General features: G+C 56.1%; 1 protein-coding gene across 1 annotated transcript; it reads right to left on the bottom strand.

Moving 5' to 3' along the window:
* Positions 1-320: 320 nt before the first annotated feature.
* On the bottom strand, positions 321-18200 carry NMT1 (N-myristoyltransferase 1). Its single transcript, XM_053965000.1, has 12 exons — positions 17998-18200; positions 12057-12171; positions 10674-10818; positions 8563-8681; positions 7978-8069; positions 7292-7408; positions 6375-6545; positions 5933-6041; positions 4756-4926; positions 4360-4527; positions 3517-3654; positions 321-1829 (listed from the first exon to the last, which is right to left on the bottom strand). The coding sequence occupies exons 1-12, from the start codon at positions 18198-18200 to the stop codon at positions 1809-1811; spliced, it is 1569 nt and encodes a 522-aa protein (XP_053820975.1). The 3' UTR covers positions 321-1808.
* Positions 18201-18328: the final 128 nt, after the last annotated feature.

Below are 18328 nucleotides of genomic sequence, written 5' to 3'. Positions count from 1 at the left end.
TGCCACCCAGTCTGCTGGTGCCCCACTCCTCCTCTCCTTGAGGGGACAGAGATGCTGTGACAACCAGGATGGGCTGATTGGGCCGACGACAGCCCAGCACAGCCCCACAGGGGTGACACGGGTGACAGTAACCACCAAATCTCATCAGTCTCGGCCACACTTGATCCCAGCCCCTCTCTTGGGATGCAAGGATGGTGCCATCATCACGCTGGAGTCCCTAAGGGACCCTGCCACCACACACTCCACTGTGGAGTGGGGTGGGGACACATTGCCAAACTCTGCTCTGGCACCAGTGACAGCCACAGATTTACACCCCGGGATCAAGCCAGTCAAATAAAGGTTTTATTTTAACAGAGCCTGTCCCAGTGTCCCTGTCACCCTCCGGGGCCCGTCGTGAGTGGATCAGGGCTGAGCCCACTCCCAAATCAGCAGTGCCCTGGGGAGCTGCCAGGCACCCATGGAAGCTGGGGGGATTCATTGGAGCAGCCCTCAAACCTGCCATAGGGACAGAGGGAGGGTCCCATGGGGTGTCCCCCACCCACACCCAGCCTCCCCTAGCTCAGGACAACAGGGACACAGGAGGGGACACAGAGGTACTTGCATAGGTGACACAGGACCCTGAGCAGGGGGATGTGATGGCACTGCCAGGGGGGATGTGATGGGCTCCTGGTCCCCTCTGAGGCCCCACAGGTCCAGGCTGGGGCGGGCACAGGCTCTCAGGGTCTGTGGTGCCACGGGGTGTGACAAGGACACGCGAGGACAGGGAGGCGTGAGAGTGCATAGACGGGGTCTTGGCCTTGGTGTGCAGCTTTGGAAACCTTTGGCTGGGCGGGCAGGAGCATCTCGGAGCTCTGGGTTCATGACATGGCAGGAGGCTGTCGGGCACTCCTCGATGGGATGAAGGTTTGCCATGAAGACATTTCCTTTCTCTCGGCGGATCCCACAGCACAAGGCGACACTGGGGGCTGGTGGTGGAGGCACCGGGGAGGCTGAAGCCCCGGGGTGATGCCGATGGAGTATCCATATATTCCATGCTTCCAGAGAAAAGCAGCTGAGCAGAGAGGCTGGAGGTGTGGCAGTGGCAGTGGAGCATCCCCTGGTGCCTGCAGCCCCACGGGGAGGCTGAGGGGAAGGAGCCCCAAGCACAGCGGGGTGTGCCGGACACGCTCTGGCCTGAACCCCCCCAGATCTTCGGGCACTGCTGCCCCTCGGTTCAGAGTCCAGCAGGAAGAGTTGGAGTCTCCGTGGCTGGGCAGGAGGTGGGACAAGGCATCACTTGCACAAATAGCCCTTGGAAAGGAATCTTGACGTGCTCCGAGCCCGCGGGGAGGGACCCTGTTTAATGAGTCAGGAGCAAAACGGGGGCAAAGAGCCGAGCAGGGGAGAGCCTGAAGCACCCTCGGGGCAGGCAGGAGGGTTTGGCCAGCAGCCACCATGTTGCCACAGCATCAACATCAGTTGTCCCCACGGAGAAAAGTCCCAGTCCAGCAGCCCAGTGGTGACCTTCAGCAGCCGAATGTAACTCATGGCAGTTGGGAACAGGAAAGATTTAAAATATATATAATATATACTTTTATTATTCACCCGTTAAATCCATTATATGCCAATCATGATCTAGTTTCAGCAGTTACATTCCCTTGATCATGTCTTTAGGAGGACGCAGTTAAACCAAACAAGGAGGCGGCTGACAGCAGCGGGGGCGGCGGCTCCGGTGCCCCTCTCCCGGCGTGGGTCCGGCTTTGGCAGAAAGGATGAGGGCAGCACCTCCACAGACCCGGCTCCTCCACGCTCTCCTGGCAAGGGCTCCCTTACTGCAGCACCAATCCAACCTGGGAGCAATGGAAACTGGGGTCAGGAGGTGTCCTCTGCTCCGCTGCCAGCCACGCGTGGACGCAGCTGGGAGGGCTCGGCACTGTCTGTGTCGGTTTCCCCATGGTTTTGGGGTACTTGGGAGCAGCAAGCCCTGGGTTTGTAGCTGAATGGACACACGAGCCCTGCCCAGCTCTGATCTGGGGAGGTGACCAATGTTTGGGGTGTGACAAGCCCCACCAAGTTATGAGACAGCCTTGATTCATGAGTCAAGGATGTTTCTCACCTCATGATGAGTAGAGAGGGATGGAACACCTCTGCTACAAGTTGGGGTTGTTTAGCCTGGAGAAGGCTGCAGGGAGGCCTCAGAGCCCCTTCCAGTGCCAAAAGAGCCACCAAGAGGGACTTTGGACAAGAGCCTGGAGTGACAGGACAAGGGGGAGTGGCTTCCTGCTGCCAGAGGGCAGGGATAGAAGGGATATTGGGAAGAAATTCCTCCTTGTGAGGATGGGGCCCTGGCACAGGGTGCCCAGACAAGCTGTGGCTGCCCCTGGATCCCTGGAAGTGTCCAAGGCCAGGCTGGACAGCGCTTGGAGCAACCTGGGATAGTGGAAGGTGTCCCTGGCTGTGACAGGGGTGGAACAAGGTACTCTTAAGTTCCCTTCCAACCCAAACCATTTCATGATTCTGTGACTGGGAGAAGCTGCGTCCCAAGAGCCTGGCCCCTGGGCATGTCTCTCTGCAGGCAGCTGGCACTGCTGGGGACCCTCCAGGATGTGCTGGTGGCCTGTCATGCACTCTGACCCAGTGGACGCAGAGGCAGCCCCTCCACAGGAAACATTCCCAGCATCAGGCTCTCCCCTCCCCCAGCTCTCCTAGCAAAAGAAGGAATTGCTGTCACCTCCTGGGAACCTCCTGGGGCTTCCTAGGAGGCTCAGCAGGCAAGTGAGGCTGTTTTAGGGCACAGGGCTTGTGCCAAAGATACACCTGGCTTCATACCAGGGAACCAAAGCCCTGTGACTGCCATCAAGGCATTAATTAGCTGTTAAGGCATTAATTAGCTGTGATGTAGCTGGGCAGATTCTGGTTCTCAAGCACCATCCGCTGCCTCAGAATGGCCCAGGGCAGGCAGATGGGGCTGCAGGACAGCTCTGGGAGCAGGCCAGTGGGGGACAGGCTGCTGGCCCTGGGGACAAATGACATCCTGGGATGCCATGGCTCAGCCCCCTGTGTGTGGTGGCAGAGCTCCTTTGTCACAGGTCCTGCTCCAGCCTGTCTGCTCTCTCCAGAGGGGTGGCTGCTCCTCCTACTCCACCAGGACACACTGACACCCAGGGCTGTGCAGTGACAGCCGTGTCCCATGCAGGATCACAGGTGACTGTCACAACCCCCGGTGTCGCATCTGTCACCCTGCAGCCCTCTGCTGTCTCCTCTGTGCTTGGCCTCCTTCCTTAGAGGGAAGAAGCTGGTGTGAGGGGAAGGACTGAACCTGCACTAGTCCAGGAATAAAATTAGCTTTGGAAGACGAGTGTGGAGGGGTTTTCCCCAGGGACACGCTCTGCAGGCACGGGAGATGGCAGAGGGATTCACCCATCACCGTGTGTGACACTGCAAGGACACCAGCTGGGCTGGAATGCTGGCATGTGGGTGCCAGCAAACCCCTGTCCCCAGGGCTGTGGGGACAAGGCCCTTCCTCACAGCACTGACCTTCTCTGGTGCCATGCTGGGACACTTCCAATTGTACAGGTAATACTGCAGGTTCCCATCCCCGATCCCAAACTTCAGCTTCTCCAGGAAGGTTTTGTTTTCCATGAGATCCAGTGCATTGAAGACGTCAAATCCTTTCTGCACAGGGAGACATGAAGCCATCAGTTCCTGCTTTTGTGCTGGGGAGTTCCTCCCACCTGTGAGCAGCCTTGTCCCCTTTCCTGCAAGGCTTTGAATCCCAGAAAAAGGCAAGAGCTCAGCCTTGGTGTCCTCATCCTCAATCCAACTACTACAGGACTGTTTGCTGTAGGACACAAGTAACCACCACAAGCTGGAAGGTTCAAGGTACCCCAGCATCCCTCTCCTGGGTGGCAGATCCTTTCAGATTTGGATTTCTATAGTTCCTGGGAACAAGTCCTTCCCACAAACCCAAGGGTTGCCAGCCTGCAGTGAGCTGCCCAGTGAGTTTCCTGGTGAGTTCCTGTGAGCTGCCCAGTGTCCCACAGTGCCAGCCCATCCCTGCATCCCTCACCTGTGGGAAATGGATTTGTAGACAATTCTCAAAGCCTGACAGAAGGCTCACATAGTGGGACCCACGAGGGGTAATTTCAGATGATTGGCTTTAGGGCATTTACAGCATGGGGTGGCAAAAGCTGATAGGCCAAGGAACACTTACAGTGTGTTGTAATTAGGAAATAGTTGGCTTCTGATTGTGATGGGAGTGAATTATAACATCTGTACTGTCTCACCCTACACATGAGACAGAAAATGGAATAAAAGCCTTTAAAACACCTCTCAGTTGCCCCTTGTCTGGGTCAGAAAAGGGCTTTGTCCAGCACTCACCGACTTGGCGAGGATGAGCGCGTCACTCATGAGGTCGATGAGAGGCGTCTTGGTGTGAACGTTGTAGAAGGAATAAGCAGCTTTCAGGCTCTTGTGAGTCGGGTGGTTCATGATGGTGGAGGGCAGGGTGTAAAAGCTCAGGAAGTCTGTCACCTCTCCCGGGGCACTCTGGAAGGCAGAAGTGACATCAGGACATGTCAGACTGGGACAAAGCCTGGCCAGAGCCTTAGAGGGGCTCTCCCAGTTGGAGTGATGGCTGTGGGGAGACTCGGGGCCCAGGATGGAGGCACATTTCCATCCTGGAGGGGCATGGAGCTCCTCCCTGATCACTCCCACAGCTCCAGTAGAGGCAAAAGCCCAGGAGAACACCCCTCCCATCCTGCTCCTGCCCCTCACCTCTACCACGAAGGTGTCGATGATGTTCTCCTGAGGTACGAACCAGTGCTCCACCTCCTCTCTGCTCATCACGGGTGTCAGGTGGAACTGCTTCAGGTACTCAGTCAAGAGCTTGTGCACAGCAGGGATGTCCTTGTGCTCCATGGGCCGCAAGCCGGGAGTCTTGGGAGTCTGCAGAAAGTGGGACAAGTTGTTTCGTTGCTTGCACAGTGGTTTTCATCACCCAAGGGCTCTCCAACGAGCAGCACAGAGACGCTCTCTGCTTACATCAGCCCATTTTCATCCCCCAGCCCTGCGTGCCCAGCAAAGGATGGATGTGATCGGCTGTGACACCGATGGCAAAGATCACAGAGAGCACAGCATGTCCCAAACCCCCAAGTGCCAGGTCAGGTCCCACTGGAAGTGCTCCTACCCACTAACAACACAAACTCTGCTTCCCTCCAGGTTCCTGTTCCCACTCACAGCAGGCACGGGCTGGGAAACATGTCCCAGGCTCCACAAGATGTTATTCCCAGTTGGCCTCAATTACTAATTTAGGGTTGGGATGGCTCAGCAAGCCCAGATCTGCTCTGGGGCTGACTTTCTGTGCAAAAACCAGTAGCTCCAGCCCAGCAACTGCTGTCTGTGTGACTGTGGGAGGCAGGAGCTGGGAGCTGCCCAGCATGAAAGCAGCACTTTCCACCCCAAAGGGGCAGCTCTGGCTGCCAGAAAGGAGCCAACTAGGTCGGGGAAGGTGGTGGCAATTTTAAAGCAATTTGCTTCTTTCTCTTCCATCTCCAGCTGGGGAACTTCCCCAGCAGGACAACTGCAGTGCCAGAACTGATCAGTGTGACTGAAGAATGAGGGACTAACTCGATCCAAGGTCACACCGAGGCTGTGTTTGGACAGATGAAGCCTGTCACATCTGCCTGCTCATTTTACCAGGACGACAGGCTATGACTCACCAGCAAACAAAAGCTCACAGGGTCCTCTAACTGCAAGAATTTGCCCTTAAAATGCAGGTAACCAGGCAAAAATACATAAAGATTAAATAAAGCTCAACTGCTTGACAGAGTCATTTACTACACGGATCAAACCCTGGGTCTCCAGGCAGAGGACTTGACCTCGACCTCGTTTGTGTCTCTCCCCTTGCCCAGCGAGGAGCAACCCCTGAGCTCTGCTCCCGGCTGGCACCCACCTCGGGCAGCCGGTAAAGCTTCGTGGTACGTTGCATAGTCATGTTCCTGCTCAGGTGGGAAAATTTGACCTCGATGAGTTTCCGAGGGTTCAGGGAGCGGTGCCAATACCTGCGGAAACACACCGGCAGTGGGAGACTCGTTCTGGGGCAGCGGGGCAGCTGCAGGGGCAAGTGAGAACATCAGGCCAGCAGCTGCCCACACAGAGAAACACGGTTCTGAAGTGCTTGTGCTGCCAAAGCCTCCTCTCCTGTGTTACATGAGCAGCTTTAGCAAAGCCACTGCACTTAATCCTGGAAGGACAGCGTGGGAGGAGAAACCTGGACTGGGATCACTCTCCCCTGTCCTGGGGAATCTCACACCGGCCACGCTACTGGCCACAGAGGGGACCACGGGAAGGGAAGGTCTGCAGACAGAAATCTTGGGAGAGCCACAGACACTCACCTGCAAGTCCCCACAGGCTTTGGCAGCACCACTCCCGCAGTGTAAACAGCCTGGAAGATTCCCTCTAGATGCACCCTCCGCGTGATCTCACGGATCAGAACCGGAGCCACCCGTTTGGAGCGCAGCTTTTTGTGGACACACAGGAAGTTTATCTCCACCATCTTCTTCTCTCTTGGGGAAGAAACAATGCAGAGCATGAGGCTTGACTGTCCTGACCTGGGAGGATCAGACCAACGCCCTGGGCAATCTACCTCCAAGCCCCTTCAAGGGAATGAGGAGTCAATGCCTCAGGGAAGGGGCAGGGGTTGGTTTTGGAGAACCCTCCCTTAAGCTGTTACCCAGGGATTCCCAAGCAAAATGGTCTGAATCTCAGGGTCTGAATGGTCTGAATGTCAGGGGAAGGTCAGGTTGCATATTAGGGAAAGGTTCTTGACCCAGAGGGTGGCTGAGCACTGCCCAGGGAATCTCCTGCCCAGGGAATGGTCACAGCCCTAATGCTGCCAGAGCTCCAGAACAGTTTGGACAATGCTCTCAGGCACAGGGCTGCCCTGTGCAGGGCTAGGATCTGGACTGGATGGTCCTTGGAGAGAGATCCCTTCCAGCTCAGGATATTCTATGATTCTACATCTCCATCTAGCCCTGGATGATTTCTGTAAGCCCATAACTTCTGTAAGTTAATCCACCTCGTTGAGGAAAACAGCCTTCACAGTGGTTAACTACAAGATATCCCTGCCCAGAACCTCCCTGCCAACCCTTAAATGTCCCCCACCCTCCCCTCCAAGCAGCAAAACAGCTCCAAAGCTGAAGGCTGCAGGTCTGGCTGTGTGCTGGGGAAGACAATGGAGCCAGACTCCCTGAGCACTCCCAAAGCCCCAGGTGTCAGCAAGGGGCAGGATGAGAAATGCAGCAGCACTCACGTGTCATAGATGTGGATGGTGGCTGGAATCGCGCTGATAAATCCCACCAGCTTCTTGCTGGAGACCACTCGGACCCCACAGTGCCACTGGGGCAGCCAGCCTGGAGGACGCAGTGCCCTGGGGAGGGGACACACCTCAGCAGTCACCTCCCACCCAAGGTCCCTGGTGTACCTGCTCCTGCCTCCCACCCTGCCCTGGGACACCTTGAGTCCTGCTGGCTGGCAAGAGGATGAGAGAGTGACAGTGATGTGACAAGGACTGTTGGGATCCAGGGCAATTCCTGCACCCCACAGCCAGTCCTCACTAGGGACACAGGAGGAAATCTCTGTTCCTCGATTCAGGAACACCCTGAGGAAACAGCAGCTCTGCTGCAACAGGACTCCAAGGATAATTGCTGGCAGCTGCCTTCATCCCACAGCTTCAGGGCACTGAGGAGTCCCTCAGCTCTCCAAAGAGGAGAAAAGTCCACTTTTAAGCTCCCATATCTCAAAGGAGCCAGAGGCAGGCAGGGCTGGGTGACAGCCCCTCTCACCGTGTCCCTGGGACACCGTACACAGTGACAGATGGGGAAGGGACAATTCAGGAAGAAGGGAGATGGGATAAGCAAAGGCAGCTGCAGCCCTGTCACCGGGATCAGGCTTGTCAGCATCCCACACCCCCTGCTCTGCACTCCTGGTGCCACTCACCACAGCAGGAACTCGGGCGAGTAATCGAACCGGAACATGTTGTCATCGTCCTCCACGTAGTTCTCATTGAGCAGTGTGTAGAGCTCCTTCAGCTGCAGCAGCACAGGGCACGTAGGTTAAGGAGGTTACTCAGCCTTCCACTGCCCACCGTCAGGACCCTGAGCACTTAATGTGTGGCCACAGCACTGGGGCACCATGTGTAGCCACCCCCCTGCTCCTGGCACATTCCCCTGCTCCGGGGTCCTGACCAGTGCCACACAGAGCAGCAGGACACAGGGAAGCCCTGTGCCATCTCCCAGGGAGGTGGGTCATGCTCTAAAGGGGGTTCCCACAGGGGAACTCCAGGCTTCAGGCATCCTTACATCCTCTTGAAAAAAACAGGCCAAGCTGCCCAATGTGGGATGGGTAAAAGGAACTGCAGTGGGGGGAGTCAGGCCCATCCAAGCCCAAGGTGTGACAGAGCCACAGTGTCACCTGCTGTGGTGAAGGACACGTTTCCATCCCCAAAACCACCTCCAACAGCCCAAGCGCTGAACTGCCAACCAAGACACTCCAACACGAGTGTGCTGAGCTGCCTGTACTCACCACACCTCTATCCCCCAGGTCCAGGGCGTCCCAGGTGAAGCCCTGGGGCAGGGTGTAGGGCTCCTGGCGGATATTGTCCTTGTCTGGCTCCACCGGCCCGTGGGTGTTCACCACTTCTCCTGTAAGACAGAGCAGGGAGCATGAAGAAGTTCTCTGCTGTGTGAGGCCAAGCCTCCACAACACCTAATCTGGTCTCCCACTCCTGCAGTGGCAGACAGGGATTGTCACTTCACCCACTCAGTTTGGGATGTGACAATGGGCAAGGGTGGAGCCCATTGGGTGACCAAACTCAGCCACAGCTGCATCCTCCAGCTCCACACATGATGCCTGATCCTTCCCCATCCCCACAATCCCAGCCTGGGCCAGCATTTTCCCGTGAGCCCCTCCATGGGACAGTGATCTCCTGCCACTTGGCAAGAGTCAGGGTTTCCTGCCCACTGTGCCTAAAGAAGAGCTGCAGTGAACAACACAACTTCTGTTGTAAAACCACTGACTCCTAAAGGCCCTGATTCAGCCAGGAGGTGTCGGCTCGAGCTCTGGCTGTCTTGGGGATGTCAGTCCAGCAGCATCACTTCAGTGCTGCCAAGAAAAGCGACTTGTGCTCATTAGGAATTCCCTTAAAAAGGCATTGAAAAGGTTTCCTAGCAATGGGGAGGTGATGAAAGCCTGGAGCAAGAACTTCTCCCATCACACCCACCCCAGGCAGCTTCCAGAAACGCTCACCCCTGGCTGCCCTCTCTGTTTTGAGCAGGTGCTGAACTGTTTTGATATCTGGCCCCAAAAATCCCACAGCACTTCTGTTATCCAGCCTTAAATAGCCCCATGCCCACAATGCCATGTGCCAGAGCATGCCAGGACCACGAGGAGCGCTGGGACACGGTGAGTGCCCAGCAGCCAGGCACAGTCAGGCACAGCCAGCAGGGAGGAACGAGCTGCTTTGTGCCTCCCACTCCCCAGGAGACACCTTCCACCCTTTCCCCAGGGTTTTCCCAAGCAGAAATGATGTTTCCCATGCCCAGTATCCTTGGAAAAAAGGGTAAATGCAAGACTCTGCTGTCTCACATGATCATGTGCCATCTCGCTGTGATTTTCCCAACTTAAAGCTAAGATTGGTGCTCCCAGAAAAGTTTTTGAGACCCAAAAAGGCCTCATAGTGGTGTGGACAACATGGAATGGGAATCAAACACTGCATCTGCAGCAAAAAGGACACAAAGCCATGAAGGGAAATACTGAAGAGCAGCAAATCTGAAGCCATGACAAGTTTTGGATAAATCTAGAGAACTGTGGGATTGGACTCACTCTCTAGTTCTCCTGAGCTCTGAGATGAGGAGAGACTAAAACAAATTTATCCCAGGCACCCCAATCAGCCTGGGAACGATTGCCTTCCAGACAGACAGCTCTCCTGGCACATCTGCTCTGAGAACTCCTGCCATGCTGTCAGTGGCAGATCGCTGCCACAGGCTGTCAGGAGCAAGAGGAAGGGCTGGAGCAAGGCCCAGAGCTGGGAAGCACCACTGGGATGTTCACAGGGGGAAGAAGGGACCAAGAGATGGGGCTCCTCATCTTTAGATGCTCATGGCAGCTTGGGGTGGAGCTGCTTTGATGTTTGGGCTCACCCTCTCCTGCCTGTGCCAGAGAGGAATGTGAGCCTAGCAGAACAAGGATGTGGCACCTGGACAGCTCTGAGTCCAGCTCAGGATGTGGCAACACCACACACAAAACTTGGGTACAGAGGGCTGGGGAGACCCAACTCCAGGGCTAAGGATGGGGATTAAGGGATGCAGAAATGCAGGAGGCATCGGGTCAGATGTCTCAAGGGGTTCCTTGTCCCTCTGTACCCCTTGAAGTGTACCCCTCTGAACCCCTTGAAGGGGCTCCTTGTCCCTCTGTACCCCTTGAATGCACAGCTCTTCAGACCCTCCCCATCCATCTAGCCCACGTTGCTGAATGGTGGAGAAGTGGTTTTAGTGCCTTTGAAGCCCAGGCCAGGCAGGGACTCACTTGGGGGCCACAGATCAGCATCTCCAGGCTTCTCTGAGGGCTTCCTGGAGCAGCCTGGGGACCACAAGGCCTCCCCCAGGGCCCACAGGTCATCAAGGGGCTACGCGTACCTAGCTTGGGCACTGGCTGTGTGTCCCAGAACTGGTAGCTCCTCTTGCTGGCTTCCTCCATGGTTTTGGCAGGGCCTTGACCTACAGAGAAGAGCTCAATGGCTTTTTGAATCTCCTGGATCCTCTCAGCAGGTAAAGAGTTCACCTGAGGGCACAGAAGGAGGGTGGAAAGACAAAATGAGTAAGCTGAGCCACCAGGTGTGTATGTGGGCTCCTCACCAGGGGAATCTGGAGCTGATCCTGTCATGGGGTGCTGCCAGGAAAGGGAGAGCAGGCAGGATCCTCCCTTCCCACCCTCAATCCTTGACAGGATGCATGAACCCCTTCACCAGCCACCTCACCTAGATCTGGTTTTTAGGCACTCCTAGGACATAGGGGATGGAAGAACTTTCTGAAAATGCTTTAAGCTTCAGTTAAGTGGGTGCTGTGAGCCCCAGGAGCAAACCTCCCCACTTGACATCCTGCAGAGACAGATGGATCAACCCACACCCAGCACTCGAGATTCTTTCAGTGGCTTTTCTCTCACTATTCAGCCTCCTCCCTCTAAGCTGGATCTGTATCCACAAATTGCAGCTTCCAGAGGAGTCCCTGGACACCAAGGACTGGGACAAGGCAGAGAGGTTGAGTCAAGATGAAAGACACTTTCATCCTCCTCTTCCTCAGGGTGGATGGCTCTGCACTGAATTCCCTACCCCAGCTCCTCTCTGATCCCTGAGGAATTTAGTTTGAAAAACACAAAGCCCCAGTTTAAAGCTCTGCAGCATCAGATGGACAAAATATTCAAAATATTTGGACAGGAACTGGGCATCAGACAGAAAACAGCCTCTGCTGAATTGTGTCCTCTGCCACAGGACCAGAGGGGACAAGAGGGCCAGGAGGGTCAAACCCTGTGTGTCCCATGCTGCTTCCTGAATCACTGGCTGCTGGACAGGATCAGGCAAAGCCCAGAGGGATAAGATAGACCCTGCTCTCCCCAGCTGCTGTTCTTGTGATCATCAAGCAAAAAATCAACACCACCAGATGTCACCCCCGTGCTGCTGCAGGCAGGACTCAGAGCTGGCAGGTGGCAGCTCCTGCCTGTGACAGGCAGCTGGTGTCTGAGAAGAGGAACCTGGAGGTGCTAGTCTGACCCTGGAGCTGGCTGGGATATCCAGCCAAGGACTGCATTATCCCTGGAGTGCTCTGCAAACACCTTCTGCACCAACAGGAACTCCCGCACACGGAGCCAGGCTGGGAAATCACTCTAAAGCTGAAGTTTTTTGAGCAACCAAGTGCCTAAAACCAGGGCTGGGAACTCTTTCTTTGGCCTAAGTAACAGTGGAGGGGTTTGGGATGGGGCCGGCTGTTGTGGGGGGGCCAGGATTCCGGGAAGGGGTTGGTCACCTTCACTGGCTGGTCCTGAGCCTGGTCAGGCTGGTCTCCTCCTCCTTTCTCTTTCTTCCGTTTGGGTTTCTTTTTCTTCTTTTTGGCTCCGCTGTCATTTGCTGGACTCAGGCCCCTGGGGAACAAAAGAAACATCATTGAAGCCTTGGGGTTTTCTTTTGGGAGAACATTTGTTTGGTTTCTGAGGCACTCTAAGGAAAATGCAGGCTCCTGCTGGGGCCAAGTCTCCAGGAAGGGGAATACTCCGTGCACAGAGAGTGCAGCCAAGCACCCGCCCCACGGCACAGAACTCCCTGGGAGCTCCCAAAAAGGGACCAGCACTAACACCTCCCACCCCACAGGTGTGCTGGGCAGTGGGGACTGTGCCCTGTGCTGCAGGTGGCCACATCCCTGCTCTGCCACCCGTGCCCAAATCCCTGTGGAGTGCTGGGATGCTCAGCTTCGGCGTTTTCCTCCTCCAAGCCCAAGGACTGATGTGGAAGCAGAAAAAGGGTCCAGCCCCAGGGATAAGGGCCCCACAGCAGGTTCAGGCACCACAGAGAGGTCACTGGCCAAGGACACTGCGCCAAGTGTCACCTCACCTGCAGAGGTGATGCTCTAGGGAGATGAGGCTGCTTACTAAAGTTACTCTATTGTTATGCTGGAGCTGGAAAATTGAGAGTGAGGAGCAAATCTCTGGGAGTGCAGGGTGGGAAGCGCCTTCACCAGGGCATAGCTCCTCCTTCCACAGCTGCAGGGCAGCCCTGGACACCCAGATCATGATCATCCCCAAAGAGCTGCTGGTGTGAAACCCCTCACTGAGCCTGGCCTTTGTTCCAGCAGCATCCTGATGCCAAAACACAGGAGAGGAGCCTGCTCCCAGCATGGCAGATGGCAACTCATGATGATGATCTCATGATCCTGCATGGATGACCTGACTCAGGACAGTCCAACGTTATGGGGGAGCTGGGAGCTGGCTACAGCCTCTGACACAGGCAGGGTTCAGGGGGAAATCCAGTCCTGAGAGGTTGGAGCAGGTCTGAGCAGAGGGATGAGAGGGGAAAAGGGAGGGACACAGGGCCAGGAGAGCGCTGCCAGCACATGGCTCAGCTCTGTCCTGTCCCAGTGCATTTGTACTCTACAGCACAGGTGTCCCCTTCCTTGCACCCCAAAACAACTCTCACAGCAGGGACAACCCCACAGATCTGACCTGCCCAGGGGCACCAGCCTGGAATCCCCCCACAAAAGCACTGCTCAATCCTGGAGCTGTTTAATGTCTCTACCAAACACAAGATAGTGGTGAAGAGGGTGGAGCAGGAAGAAAAAAAGAAATGTGTTGGAAAATATGTTGGAGCAGCATCCAACTATTTATTTCAGCAAGGCCAGAACAAGGAGCTGGGAGGAAAATTGAGCTTGGAAGGTGGAAGGTGTCCCTGCCCAAGGCAGGGGGGTGGAACTGGATGATCTTCAAGGTCCCTTCCAACTCAACCACTCTATGAAATTCCTGGGCTGAGCAGCAAGGAGGTAATGAAACTAGGGAAAAGTGAATGGAGAAATGTTTTTGGAGGGATGAAGCTGGAAGATGCCTGTGGATGTAGAATAGAAAGCCAACGTGATGGGCTGCATTGCCCTGGGGAGCAGAGAAGGATGCTTTGCAGCACATGGAGCTGCTGGGCTGGGGAAGCTTTTCCTCTGGACAAAACCTGAACAGCAGCAGAGACTCTGCAGGCAGCACATGCTGGGGAAAAGGATCCCCACCTATCAGCAGAGCCTGTGTGCAACACCAGGAGATGGGAAGCATTCCTGGCATGGGAACAAGCAGTGGTTCAGGGCAAGGTGCTCCACACAAGGGGGTGAAGAGAAGCCCCTCTCTTCCCCAGAAGAACATGAAGGGAGATGAGAAGGAGCAAAGCCACAGCTCTGAGGAGCAGCAACTGCAAGGACCAGCAGCTCCAAGGACCAGCATCCCGTGGTGGTGCTGCACCATCCCTGGGGGGAGTCTCACCTTCCCTCCCACTGCCAGGAAAGGGCTCTGCCTCCACCTGGGAGATGCTGCTTGGACATGACAGCAGCAGCAATGCCAGCACAGCGCTGCTGACACCACTATTGATTTCAGTGACAAATGTGTGATGGCTGTTTTAACTCTCTGGGGAGGAGCACAGGCAAATCCTGGCCACACTGAAGTCCTGGGAAGAGCAAAGCCACCTTGAAGCTGCAATAAACACATCCAAACCATTTCCTATCAATTTTAACAGCACAAACTGACAGCACCAGGAGGATTCTTGAGCACACCCCAAGGGCTGACACTGGAAGTTGACCCTTCCAAAGGGGAGGGACACATGTTCCCAGCTCACCTGCACATTGGGATGCTGCAGGTGTCAGTTGTGACAGACAAAATGCTCCCCTCATACTCTGTCAGCATTGCTTTGCTTCATAAATCAGAGCTGCCAACTCCCAGCTTGGTGCTAATGAGCTCAGCCCAACCACGCCGGGCTCGCAGGTGAAAGCACTGAGAAAATTCCTCCCTGATTTATGAGCAAAGCTGTCGTGACCTGGAAGAAATCAGGGTGGCAGAAGGTGGGATGAGGTTTTGCATTCCAGGTGGCATGGCCTGGGGAAGGGCCCTGCTCCAGCCAGGAGATGAAAACCAATCTGGCAGAGGAGTCACCAGCATGTAGGAAAATGCTGGAAAACTGGAAGGTCCCACTCAGTACACCCAGAGAAGCAACAATTACAGGTATTTTCTATTTTAAATCTATTTAGGAAACCAACTAACTTCTTTTCCCAGGGTAGCTGCACCCCCCAGATACACCCCCCCCCAGCATCCTGGGACAAGCCACCACCATCCAAAATCTCAGCTACTGCAGCTGGCCTGACCCACGAAGCCAAGAGGGCTGGAGCAGTTTCATCCCCAGGAAGGGTGAGCTACCAGCCCAGCTCACATCCAACAGCCCACAGCCTTCCCAGCTGCACTTAAGGCCTTTTCCCTCCCATATCCCTTTGGACTCTGAGGTGCTGCACAAAGGCACCTTGGCTGCACTGTGCAAACATCTCCCAGTTCCCTGTGAGATCACCATGGTCTCTTTTCTGGCTAAGGAAAACACTTTTCCCTTCTCCTGAGAAAGGCATCCCCACCACCATGGCCATTACTCAGCACTCCAATCCCTCCTTCCCCAGTTCCAGGTGCCTCCTTGAGTTGAAGGCAAAGGCTCCAACCCCAACCACTGCCCAGAAAACAGCCCCTGTAACCTGAGTGATCTTGAAAATAGATCTCTGGAAGCACTTAAGGGCAGCAACCAGGCTTGTTCAGGGTGAGACCTGCTCAGACTGGCTCTGCTCCACCAGCTCAGCCCCTCTAGAGGCTGGAAAGCACCAGACTCATGCAGTGACAAACTGGTGCTCAGCACCCACTTATCTATCCCTGGATCCATGGGTGCTCCCCAGCCTGAGGGAGGAAGCACAAGGGGAACAACTCCAGCTGTGGGCAGCTCCCTCAGCCTGGAGGGAGCTGAAAGTGTCAGATGAGAAGGAGTAGATCCCTGCTCCGTATTTAGGTGCTGGAAAATCCTTCTGCCATCCCAGGGGCTAATCAGGCATGGTGCTTAGGCTGTAATCTCTGTAATCTCGTTAGAGGCTCTGGCAGGGAGGAAGGGAGGATCTCCAGATGGCAGAGCTCAGCTCCCAGAGCTCAGCATGCCACCAGTGTGCTCCCTACACCTACACCTGCATCCCACGTGCCAGAGCTCAGTGCCTGTCCCAGGAACCCCTTCTCATGGCAGGCATTGCCAAACCCCCTCACACCCCATCCAGCAACAACCCAGCTGTGCCACAGGGCACTCCCAAACTCTTCCTGCCTGGAACAGCTTTCCCAGGTGGTGCTGACAACCACAGGACTGTTTCAGGGGACTGGGACACTCCCATCCTTGCTGTCACCTCTGCTCTCGCTGCCTGTGAGGTGACAAACCCCACCAGGCTGAGCCCATGCAATGTTCCTGCCTTTCCAGACCAGGGAATAAATCCTCCACAGCCACCAGGGACGCAGCAGAAGCTCCCTCCACACAAAAGGAAATATGAGAAATAACAAAGTGGGATTATTTTCTTTGGAAAATCAGCTTGGATAGCCACAGCAGAGAGCAGTGCAGTCACTTCCCCGTGCTGACACAGGACTGAGGCTGAGGAAACTCAATTCCTCTTTCCTGTCCTTAAAAGGAAAGGAAGTATTGCTTTCACTAAGGAATACTTTTATGTTTTAGACCTCAGCGCCAAGATCCAGTGACTCCCAGCACAAACTGGCACGGGCAGGGCTCTGAGTGTGGCTCTACAAACCCTGGCAGCTCAAAGCCCTTCCCTTGCCCTGTTTTTGGGGGCAGTGTCACTGGCGTGACCGGAAACACTCCCACACCCACTGTAATGGGATGCATGGTATGGAATCAACAGAATTAATGGCTGTGCATCCAGTGAGAAAACCATCCTCCTTCCCACCACGTGGTCTCTCCCTGGTGGTTTTTGGGGGTTTCCCAGAGAGCTCCAAAGCCTCCCTGCCTCACGCTCCTTATGGCTGTGCCCACCAGCCATGCTTTTGGTGTTATTTCCCACGCTATCCAAACTATTTCCTACTCGATATTCCCCAGGCTGTTTGTGGTATTCCAGCTCCTCGAGGTGGCCAGAGTGATGCCAGGACCCCAGGAGGCCTCCAGAACACACCTTTTCCTGGCAAAGGGCAGGAGGAACCGCTGGGCTGGGGAGCAGCAGTGATTGAGCACCGCATCTCCTCTGCTCGGCTCTGGCTTCCACAAACCTAATCATGTCAGAGGGAAAGAAAATAAAAATCTCCCCAAGCTCGGCTAAACCGATTAAACTGAGACACGGTGCCACACCCGGGAGGCAAATGAAATATAAATGGGCAGCTGTGCTGTCATAAAAAGAGCCTCTGTGATATTTCTTGTGTGACCTTTTATTCGCTTTGGTTCCTGGGCAGGCGGGATTGCCAATGGAAAGCTGCTGGTGGAGGGAGAAGGGCTCTCCAAGCCCGTGGTCTCTGCTCTGCAGGGCTGGGGAAGCAGCAGCAGGAGAGCAGGAGGAGCCCAGGGAGGCTCAGGTGCAGGAAAAACAAAGGGCAAAACCGCCGGAATCCTCTGGAAAGCCACACGTTGATGCTCCCATTCCCAGCAGGAACGAGGAGGGAGCCTCTCCCACAAACTCCAGGCACGGTGAGGCAGCTCTGCACCGTATTAATTAAGGCGGTGAGTAATGAGGGTGCTACGTTAAGCATTCCAGCTCTTCCCTGCTGAGATAAGGACCTGCCTCGCTGCCTGTGCTCGCTCCCTGCCTTGTTGTTGTTATTCCACCATTCCGCACCCCTGGAGGTTGCGTTCCTCCAACCACGAGACAACGTAGGCAGAGCTTCGCAAAACCCTGGGCTGTGTTTAGGCTAACGACGGGATGAGTGTGCAGAAACCCGGGATTATTCCAGGGCACGGGGATGCCACATGCTCCGGAAAGCAGGATCACGCATGCAACCGCGCCACCACCCTGGGCGTCACCACGGGGATGCAGATGCCACGAGTGGGCTGAGGCGTCCGCGGGAGGGCAGAAGGAACGTGGGGAGACACACCCTAACGCAAGGCCAGGAAGAGCTGCCAAATGGCCTTCTTTCTGCCCCAAAAAGGCACTCGCGGCCCCATCCCGGCCGCCCCGCGGGCACCGCGGCCGTCACCCATCCACGCCGCGGCCGCGCCCGACCCTGCTGAGCTTCGGGCACGCTCCCGCAGCGGGCGTGAATGGGCGCCAGCGGCGCCGCCCCCGCGCCAGACTGACCGGCGCCTCGACCAATCGCTGCCCAGGATGCTGCCCAGCGACCAATCAGCGCACCCAAGGGGCGGGGCGCCTCTCACTTCCCGGCCGTTCCTCGCCTCAATGGGCCCGGCTGCCGCCGTGGCACGCGGTCCCGGCCGCCGCTCACCCCCGGTTAGAGCCATGCTCCGCCTCGTTTTCGCAGTCGCTGCAATGCTCGTGGTCGTTCTCCTCCGCCGCCGGCCGCGAAGGCCTCGCCGGTGGCCGCCTCACTGCTGTCTCACTGTCGTCCGCCATCTTGAACGGGGCCTCCGCGCGTGCCGCACCCCCGCAACAAAGCGCGCCGCGATTGGTCGGCGGGCCGCGAGGCATGCCGGGAGTGGTAGTCTGCGTGGGCTACCCTGCGCGTGGGCTGCCCTGCGCCGGGGCCGGGACTACAATTCCCGTCGGTCTCTGGGGGTAGTCCTGGGGCGGGGCGCCGGTTGCGGGGGGGCTCCCTC

The sequence above is a fragment of the Vidua chalybeata genome, chromosome 26, assembly GCF_026979565.1.
Source record: "Vidua chalybeata isolate OUT-0048 chromosome 26, bVidCha1 merged haplotype, whole genome shotgun sequence".
NCBI classification, from domain to species: Eukaryota; Metazoa; Chordata; class Aves; order Passeriformes; family Viduidae; genus Vidua; species Vidua chalybeata.
This window is presented reverse-complemented; position numbering and strand designations above follow the sequence as displayed.